Below are 10,079 nucleotides of genomic sequence, written 5' to 3' on the forward strand. Positions count from 1 at the left end.
CTGGAAATGTTTACCAGCTTGTGGTTTTCTTGCAGTTTTGCTCCGGTTCTGAGCCCATAATGCGGGTTTACAGGACAGTCCTATATAAACAAGAGGTGATGCATGTCGTTCTGGTCCACAGTCCAACTAACCAGAACTTCTCCCGCTACCCTTTGCTCACCAATGACCCAGATGGCATCTGCGCTTACAGGGATGGCCATTTTATCTGGAGACCAGAGGCCATGTGTGAGACACATTGGTAAGAGCAGCGAAGTTTGGGATATTTCAGTTTTAATGACTTCACAAATCATTAGATAATGATTAAATATCATTAGATAAAGAAAGAAGATTGCTGGAAGTTTCTTTTATTTTAAAATTCTTCCTATAATGTGTTCTTCTAACAGAGATTCTGGGCTTTTTGTAATTTCTCTTAACCTCCCGCTCTGACGTTGGGCTGAATTTGGCGAATAAGATGGTCTCTAGGGGATAATCTTTGTCTGTGCATAATGGTGAACTTTATGTGCTTTGGATGGGGACCTTACAACCGTCATGTTTATTGGGTCTGTATAGAGAACCAGTGTTGGATGATAACAGGGTGGTTTGTTTTCACAGTGGCTATAGGCAGTCCAGCATTTACTGAGCCTCTTCCTTCTTTCAGGTGGGAGCTGTTCTGCAGACATGACAGCCAGCAGCTGGAGGTCTGTGCTGCAGCTGAAAATCTGCATTACGTCTGGAACCATGCTGCTATTGCACTGCATGTTGGAAAAACACAGGTACTATAGTCTCCAAGTACTTTAACTGATCATCAGTCCATTTCAGTGGGCTTATTGAAAACTCAGAGTAAGTTCTTAAGTAAGAGCATATGCTGAGTATTTGTTTCCGAAAAAGGCAGGATCCTGGATCAACCCACCACTGCTACATACTCCATGAACCAATTCTGCTCCATGGCAAGTTTATTGAGCTAACCCTGGTCTGCTGTACTAACAGGAAAACATCATAGAAGGTGTATCCTGTTACACAAGCCAGTAAACGTTGGAGCACTGATACTCCCCAGATATCTGAGCTAGGAGAGACTAATTATACCATGATTATGTCTTATTATATCTAGGTGATTAAATTTTACTGTGTTACTAGTTATTCATTTATGTTAATGTTCTGTCCACACATCACTTTATGACCCGAGAGCACACTCCCAGTGCTGATAAGATTCCCTGAGCTTTGCTGATTTGTATAATAGTAAAAAAATTTAAAAGGCTCCTGTATGAAAGCCTATCACGGATATCACTGCTGCAAAGGTGTTTCTAGTCAGAGACCCATAAGATTGATAAAAAGTTTGCACTTAGCTGTAGGTATCAATGAAAACAATAATTTACTCAGTTTCAGACTTCAATTATGAATTATTTGTTCTTATATTTAAGGCAGAAATCAACACTTCACCCAAATAAAGTAATGGAAAACAGTAGATGGAGTTCAATTGAAGCACTCCTGCAAAGTTTCATATAAAATGCAGGACATGAGCAGACCTACACTCACCGGCCACTTTATAAGGTACACCTGTCCAACTGCTCGTTAACACTTAATTTCTAAGCAGCCAATCACATGGCGGCAACTCAGTGCATTTAGGCATGTAGACATGGTCAAGAAAATCTCCTGCAGTTCAAACCGAGCATCAGTATGGGGAAGAAAGGTGATTTGAGTGACTTTGAACGTGGCATGATTGTTGGTGCCAGAAGGGCTGGTCTAAGTATTTCAGAAACTGCTGATCTACTGGGATTTTCACGCACAACCATCTCGAGGGTTTACAGAGAATGGTCCGAAAAAGAAAAAACATCCAGTGAGCGGCAGTTCTGTGGGCGGAAATGCCTTGTTGATGCCAGAGGTCAGATGAGAATGGCCAGACTGGTTCGAGCTGATAGAAGGACAACAGTGACTCAAATAACCACCCGTTACAACCAAGGTGGGCAAAAGAGCATCTCTGAACGCACAGTACGTCGAACTTTGAGGCAGATGGGCTACAGCAGCAGAAGACCACACTGGGTGTCACTCCTTTTAGCTAAGAACAGGAAACTGAGGCTACAATTTGCACAAGCTCATCGAAATTGGACAATAGAAGATTGGAAAAACGTTGCCTGGTCTGATGAGTCTCAATTTCTGCTGCGACATTCGGATGGTAGGGTCAGAATTTGGCGTCTACAACATGAAAGCATGGATCCATCCTGCCTTGTATCAACGGTTCAGGCTGGTGGTGGTGGTGTCATGGTGTGGGGAATATTTTCTTGGCACTCTTTGGCCCCCTGGGTACCAATTGAGCATCGTTGCAACGCCACAGCCTACCTGAGTATTGTTGCTGACCATGTCCATCCCTTTATGACCACAATGTACCCAACTTCTGATGGCTACTTTCAGCAGGATAATGCGCCATGTCATAAAGCTGGAATCATCTCAGACTGGTTTCTTGAACATGACAATGAGTTCACTGTACTCAAATGGCCTCCACAGTCACCAGATCTCAATCCAATAGAGCATCTTTGGGATGTGGTGGAACGGTAGATTCGCATCATGGATGTGCAGCCGACAAATCTGCGGCAACTGTGTGATGCCATCATGTCAATATGGACCAAACTCCCTGAGGAATGCTTCCAGCACCTTGTTGAATCCATGCCACGAAGAATTGAAGCAGTTCTGAAGGCAATAGGGGGTCCAACCCGTTACTAGCATGGCTTACCTAATAAAGTGGCCAGTGAGTGAATATGGTGAGCAGTAACAGAAAATAAAATAAAAATTAACCTACAACAACTCCAAGAGCAAATTTCGTGGTGCTTGAATTAGATAAATGAAAGGAGTAATGCAGACACTTGCTCTAAAGAAGATTCTCCATTTTGGTTTTCTTGTGTAGAGACAGAGGTAGTTGGTCAGGGGACAGAAAAAGGATCAGAGCTGAGAGAACAGAGGCAGGGAGAGGGGATAGCAAGAATCTGGAGTCGTGGCACAGAATGGGGTCAGACCCCTGGAGGGAGAATCAGGCTCACAGGTCATAGGACTAGGCGAGAGGCGGTGGCGAAGAGGCCGAAATGTAGTAGATGTCCAAAAATCAGAAAAACACAGTAAGGTCAGGAACGGGCGTGGCAAAGGGGCATGGCAAAGGCGAGAAAATCAGAAACTGGATCAGAAACAGACAATAAGTCAGAGAAGGAACGCTGGACATTTACATTCCAATGGTTTTCAATTATCTGGCCCCATCAACTAGTTGAATTTGATTAAAAAACTAGAAGACAAGTGGAAGGAATGAGTGCTGATGAAAGTGAACGGGACCAGTGTGCAGGTGTGATCATTGACCAATCAGAGCGGGGAGTGGAGTACATATCCACTGTACATATCCCTGATAACAGGTCCAGTATCCTTGTTAGAGATTGCCCCTGTCCAGAAGACATGATGCTGAATTAATTTGATGTTATAATATCTGTTAGCGCAGAACCATAACTGAAGGACACCTTGAATCAATTTATTTTTAACCTTTGCAGTTTTACTTGAACTTTAACATGGAGGAATTCTACCTTTAGCTTCAGCCATATTGAGATAGGATCAGTTTTTATAAATTAGATCAGCGGCCGGCAAGCTGCAGTTCCAGATTACCAGAGACTCTTTGGCTCTGTGGTTCACTCAATATATTGAATTGAAAGATTCGGTAATATTATCTGCTACTAACAAAGTAATTATCATCATCTATACCACCAGGTTGTAGTTTTTCCATATGGAGAAGACGGTTGATCCTTCATCTAAATGGATCTTAATTCTGCCTCAGCGGGATTTAGACATTCAAACAATGACTGATCAGTAGTTTCATAAAATGAGATTATGGAATCCAACATATTTACATCTCTAGGAAGCAGCATCAGAGAACAAGCACAGATTTTAAACACTGCTGAAGTTGTAGTTTTTCCTTCTGCAGGTGCTGAAGTTTGAAGCTGATCAACTGAGAAAAAATCTGAAGTACTGCCATCTGGAAGACATTAATTACGTTCCAAAGAATATGGCAGAAATCAGATTTTCTGACGCTAAAGTGGCGGTGAAGAGTCTGTGGCCGGGCTGGAGCGGTCCTCTGGAGAAGGAGAGCTCCCTGCAGGAGAGGTTGACAGGTAGACGAGAAGAATTCAAACTCAACCAACACCAACAAACTCAACCTAAAGTAAGATTTAATACATCTAAACCAAAGGTACACATGAACGAACCGAGAAACCAGTACAAAGGAAGGAACAGTATGGAAAGACCTAAATGACAATAATAATAAACAACACAGGGAGCTTACAACAGACTCAGAAAAAACATATTTTGAGTTCATTATTAATCTGACACTAAATTATGTATTCATCTAAACAGATTGGTTTAAAGTTTTTTTTTTCTATCTAAGGAAACCTTGATTTAAGTCAGTGACTCATATCTGTCATGATGGGATTCAGATTTCTAACCCACATGCAGAACACAACGGAGGCAGATGAAAAGTTTGGCTGTTTATTAAAACAAACACAATGTTATTTGAAAGATGCTGGAAAACAGATCCGGGACTGGTCACACAGGGTTCTCTGTAGAGAGGGACAGTTAGGTTAGCCAGGATGCTGTAGATCTTTGTCAGAGGAATTGTGCAGGTTTGTACCTGTGACGTGATTCAGGTTTAGCAGCAGAGGGAGGGAACCAGGTGGGACCAGAGGCTAGAAGTTGGCAGAGGGCTAAGCAACGGAAGGGCTCGACTTCAGACTTATCAGTGTTCAGGTCCAGAGTTTCTTCCGATCCTCTTCTTGAGGGCGGGCAGGCAGGTTCAGACGGTTAGATTCTTCAGATGAGCTCCTGAGAGCCGGCAGGCAGATTTCAGCAGAGAAACTCTTCCAGAGTTCCAGGGTTCAGTCGGGTTTCTTCCTAAGAAGCAGAGAAGACAAAAACTGATTAGGTTCAGGTTCTGGTTTCAGGGGAGTCAGAGAATCAGGCAGGCTGGTTGGCCAGGCTTCGTTAACCATAACTGGCTTAACACTCTGGCGCTGGAGTGTAGTCCTGCCGCTGGTTATTTGCTGGTCTCCTGATGACTAATGAGTTGCAGGTGTGGTCGTCAGCTCAGCTCCAGGAGACCTAGGGCGCCCTCAGCTGGAGGAAGGTGGACAGACCTCCAGATCCCAACAATATCCATGATTTATTTGGGCTTTTCCATTTAAAATTCTGAAAAACCACTTTGTGAATGACTCCCAAGCATTTCCAAACCCAGCCACTGATGTTCTGCCAGCAGACTTAATTAATCTAGATCCTAGACATTCTCCAATTAGCGATTCTAGTTTTTCTTTCACTTTTTTTCTTAGAGGTTAAGGGAAAGCTCAGTAATCAAACATTAATAAATCTGCCAGGTCTGTTGACCTAGACTCAAATTTTTCGAAAGCCTCTGCTCACATAGCTGCTCTAGGTACAAAATATCTTTATGCGTCTCCAACCTTCCTCCTGTTTTTCCTCTTTTTTAAGGTGGCTTTGATACAGATGAGGTCGTCATAGCAACAGACAATAAGCAGCTCTTTAATGCCACCTGTGTTGATCTTATAAACAGCTTTGACACTGTCATTCATGAGATCCTTTTTAAAAGCCTTTCCAGTATTAGCCTGTCTTCAGGCTGCCTTTCTAATAGTGTGCAGCAGATGATGGTGGAAAATGTAACATCAGAGTCTCGTAGGAGGTGCGACAGGGCTCCATCCTCAGGCTGGCCCTTTTTTCCATTTACATAAATGAAACAGTTAAAACCGATCATGGCTTTCAAATCTGCTTTTATGCTGATGATACTATCTTATATGTAAATCCTTCCGTGGAAAATGTGGCTTCTATCCTTCATCATCATCAGCACTACATCTGTTGAATAAGTATTTAATAAGCTTCCATTTCATCTCAATACTACAAATACGTCATATATATAATAAAATACCTTATTTTATTTAGGAGGAACATTTTCACACTGATTATCCCACAATGACCTGTGCCAGTGATACAGCTTTGGACTTTGCCACCACGTGCAAATACTTCGGTATCTGGCATTACTCGTCTCCTCATAAAGCAAATTGATAAAATGCAAGCAAAGATCAAAGCAAAGGTATAATTTCCTTTCCGCAGTAAATTCACATCCCACAAAAAGCACCCTGGTGAAGATGACATTACTGCCTATTCTTGTTTGTGGAAATATTCTTTACAAAATCATCAAACACTATCCTAAAAAAACTGGACAGTCTTTACCATTCAGGCACCAGTTTAATCAATAATGACCCATTTCAGACTCATCACTGCGATCGCTATAATCTCCTGGGTCGATGGCATTTGAACACACATCGGCTCCAAAACAACAAACTCTTTGACTTTGACCATTGAGTCCATGTTTTGAACACAAGCTCCATCATAGACTCATGCACATGTTGACATCCACACAGTTTATTCTTGGTTGTTAGCTGTGTTGCTTCTTCTGACGTGACAATGTTGAAGGTTGTCCAGTTGGGATCTACAAATAAGTAAAAATGTCCTACATTAAGTCTATTTACCCTTAATTTGAGAAGATAAATGAGATGATTTGCCAACTGAATTGGTATTTTTACTCTAAAAATAAGATAACTAGATAATATTCACTGGAAAAAAGACAATACAATGCCAGACAGTTTTCTTGTTAAAATTACTTATTTAGATTTCAATTCTTTTCAGTGCAGGTAAAATAAAAGTCATATAAAAAAGGCAATATTAATCTAATTTCCCTCCAGTTTCACACAGAATTTCTGGGTTAAATGCCAACTCTATGGTCCAGTTACAGACATCCAGCTGGTTCTTGTTGGGTGGCCTGCAGTGGGGAAGAGCTCCAGTGGGAACACCATACTGGGAAGAACCGCCTTCAGCACCAGCAGAACAGCCTTTATTCCTCCCTCAGGTAACTCACACAAACTCCCACATCAACACCAGTTAATGGCTCTGGGTCCACCAGAACACTAGGTCTATTTATCTTTCCCTTAACTTACCATGACATGCCCCATGCACTGGAAACCTTCATACCCTCCACAGGACCAGGTGTCCAACCACACTTTCTACTGTAGCTCCTCATATCTGGACTTCGATTCCAAGAGGAGCTGAATCAGAACCTGGTGTAGATTATGATGTTTACACTAACAGAACTGGATGAGGTGATCCAGGAAGCTGTGTCTCATAACATTAAATATTAATTTATAAACCAACACCATGAAATGTTCTTTCAGGAAACTTTCATAAATGTAAAAGTTTTTCCTGTTACGTTCAAAAATGTAGGTTCACAAAAGAGAAACTGAGTCCGCACAGAATAGGGATTTTTGGCCTCTGCAGAGGGAGAGAGCCACGTTCAGCCACATCTGCTCTCTGGTGGGTTTCCTCAGCAGAAGCCTTTTTATTAGCAGATCACAACAGGATGGGGTGGGTCTTAAGACAGAATGACCCTGTAATGACCAATCAGCTGGAGGCAGGTCATAAGACAGAATGACCCTGTAATGACCAATCAGCTGGAGGCAGGTCATAAGACAGAATGACCCTGTGATGACCTTCTGGCTGGAGGCATGTCTTCAATGTTTCATATGTACACACATTAACTGTCTTCAATAAACCTAACACTTCCTCTTAATCCGGGCTGACTGGAAATGCAAAGAGGAAACTGTGGGCCCAGAGGTTCCTTCTAACTGTTGCTGCACATCTTAAGGTCAGAGGTTGACTGGGTCAATGTTCAGGTATCAAAGCTTGTTCTCTGTCCTCAGGTGTAAGCCAGTGCTGTCTGCAGCGAGGGACCATCTTCAACAGGGAGGTGACCATCATCGACACCCCAGGGCTCTCTGGAAGGTCTAACCCTGATCTGAAGAAGGAGATCTTCAGATGCATCAACCTGTGGAGTCCTGCTCCCCACGCCGTCCTGCTGGTTGTCAGACTGGGATTCTTCACCACAAATGTTGAAGAAACAGTGAAGCAGATGGAGGAGATGTTTGGGGAAAACGTTTGGAGCCGAACCATGATCCTCTTCACCCACCAGGACCAGGCGGAACCAGATGTTAAAACCCAGCTGCAGAAGAATGGAGACCAGATGAAGATTTTGTTACAGAAAGTGGGGAACAGATTTCAGGTCCTTAATAACAATCCAAGGCACAGAGATGTTCAGCAGGTCTGGGATCTGCTGTCTGAGGTGAAGGAGATGCTGGTAACACAAGACCTCTTCAATAAAAACGTGCTTCTCTGTTGAGGCTTCAGTGTCTGAGGAACCCAGTGGGATGGAGCAGAAGAAGATGAAGCGGCTCGCATCCATCAGACGTTCCATGAAGTTGGATTCAAACATTGATGAGTAGAAGCCACATGATCTCAGCTCCAACAAATGCTGGTTCATTTCCTCTTCAGCGTCTTCATTTACAGACGCTTCAGTAGAAACTGTTTTTATAACCAGAGGGAAAGCAAACTTTGTACCATTAATAATCTGAGATGGTGATAAAAGGATGATTGAAACATCCAGCTGGTTTCTTTTGTCAGCTTCCCTCTGCAGCTCTTCTTTTTAGGCCAAAAGTAAATGCTGGACCAGCTAGGGGCAACTTTAATCCAGTGATGCATTTACCTCCAAACTGGGAAGTTGAAGCGCGCTTCCAGGTTCCTGTTATGATGGGTGCACGGAGAGTGACCCAAATATGCAGAACACCACTAGACGGACACAGGAGTAAAAGTTTTACAAGTTTATTTTGTCACAAGCACACTGATATGACTGGTTCTGGTTCAGGCCTGGAAACTGGTTCACCGGAGTCTGCGTGAGAGACAGTTCAGTTAGCGTTGTACTTTGGAGTAGCTTTCTTGATTGTTACTGATTGTACCTTGAGGGTTCTTGTCGATAGCTTTGAGAGGGTCACTGTTGGATCTGGCGAGGAGTTGATCAGCAGAGTCCGCAAGCTGCTTCAGCGTCTTACTTCTCTTTCTGAGTAGACCTTGGCTTAGAGTTTTNATGTGTGTGTGAAAGCAAACTACGGTTATAGACCAAAGTAGAGAAATAAAGACAACAATTTCTTCAGAAAGGATTTACTGAATCTTTTTTAACTGTAGAATTTTGTGGGAGAGTTGGTGTTGGTTGTTCCAACTGTTCGTTCCAAAGAAAAAAAATGGTCAATAGTGGTTGTGTAGAGCCGAAGAGGTGCTCTGTCAGAGCACTGAGTCCAGCGCCAGGAGACCAAAAGCCCCAGACGCCCAAAGGGACCCCAAGAGCGAAGGCACCAAGGAGGGTCCAGCCCAGGAAATCTGACCAAGGGAGGAAGTCCCCCAGCCACCGTAATGCCGGAGCCCTGGGGAGCCGCGGGGATGAGTCCGCAGGCTCCGCCAGCAGCCAGCCACCCCATAGTTAATCCGTCCCAAGCCCCCCACGATGGGGGTAACGGACCCAGGGTCCCAGGGTTGAGACCCATCAGGCACCCCACTCCGAGCACCCCCTCCGAGCCCCCCAGGACACAAAGACCCCCGAACCAGCCCCTGCGCCCCGTAGGACACACCCCACAGCCCCAAACTTAACTAAGTGATGGAGCCGATCAAAGGAGCCCAGAGAGATCGGTCTGATGGGGATGCAGATGCTGTCTCAAGATTAATATGATCCAACACCAGATCTCTATACTGATTGATGCTTAGTTTATCCCTACTTTTCCAATCCATGAGGATAGTTTTCTTTGCGATACATAATACAGTGAAGGCCATGCAAACTGATTTTTTTTTTCCAGAGAGCTTCCCTCAAAGTCACCCAGCTAGGAAACTTAAAGGGAAAGTGAGATTTTACAACCCAGGCACAGTGATAAGTCCTTACATACCTGTACCCAGAACCTCTGAACTGGTGTGCATAACGATAACGCATGAATATAATGATCAAGATGATTGCCTCTGCACTGTGGACAGATATTATCTTGAATAATCTCTGACCTGTATAGTGCACTCTGTGGAGGATTTTGTATTGTATTAATTGTACATTGGGGTTTCTAGTCATGTTAAAAGGTCTTTGTCATGATGGGTGCACGGAGAGTGACCCAAATATGCAGAACACCACTAGACGGACACAGGAGTAAAAGTTT

At 43.5% G+C, this 10,079-nt stretch overlaps 1 protein-coding gene across 1 annotated transcript in view; it reads left to right on the top strand.

The window, feature by feature from the left end:
* Positions 1-8,233, top strand: part of LOC107093265 — a 10,228-nt gene extending 1,995 nt beyond the window's left edge. Inside the window, exons 2-5 of the mRNA XM_015388233.1 lie at positions 36-238; positions 638-752; positions 6,791-6,910; positions 7,781-8,233. Of these exons, the coding sequence (XP_015243719.1) occupies positions 36-238; positions 638-752; positions 6,791-6,910; positions 7,781-8,233 (891 nt within the window). The remainder of the gene's footprint in view (positions 1-35; positions 239-637; positions 753-6,790; positions 6,911-7,780) is intronic.
* The last annotated feature ends 1,846 nt before the right edge of the window (positions 8,234-10,079 follow it).

The sequence above is a fragment of the Cyprinodon variegatus genome, unplaced genomic scaffold, assembly GCF_000732505.1.
Source record: "Cyprinodon variegatus isolate N-32 unplaced genomic scaffold, C_variegatus-1.0 Scaffold417, whole genome shotgun sequence".
NCBI lineage: Eukaryota > Metazoa > Chordata > Actinopteri > Cyprinodontiformes > Cyprinodontidae > Cyprinodon > Cyprinodon variegatus.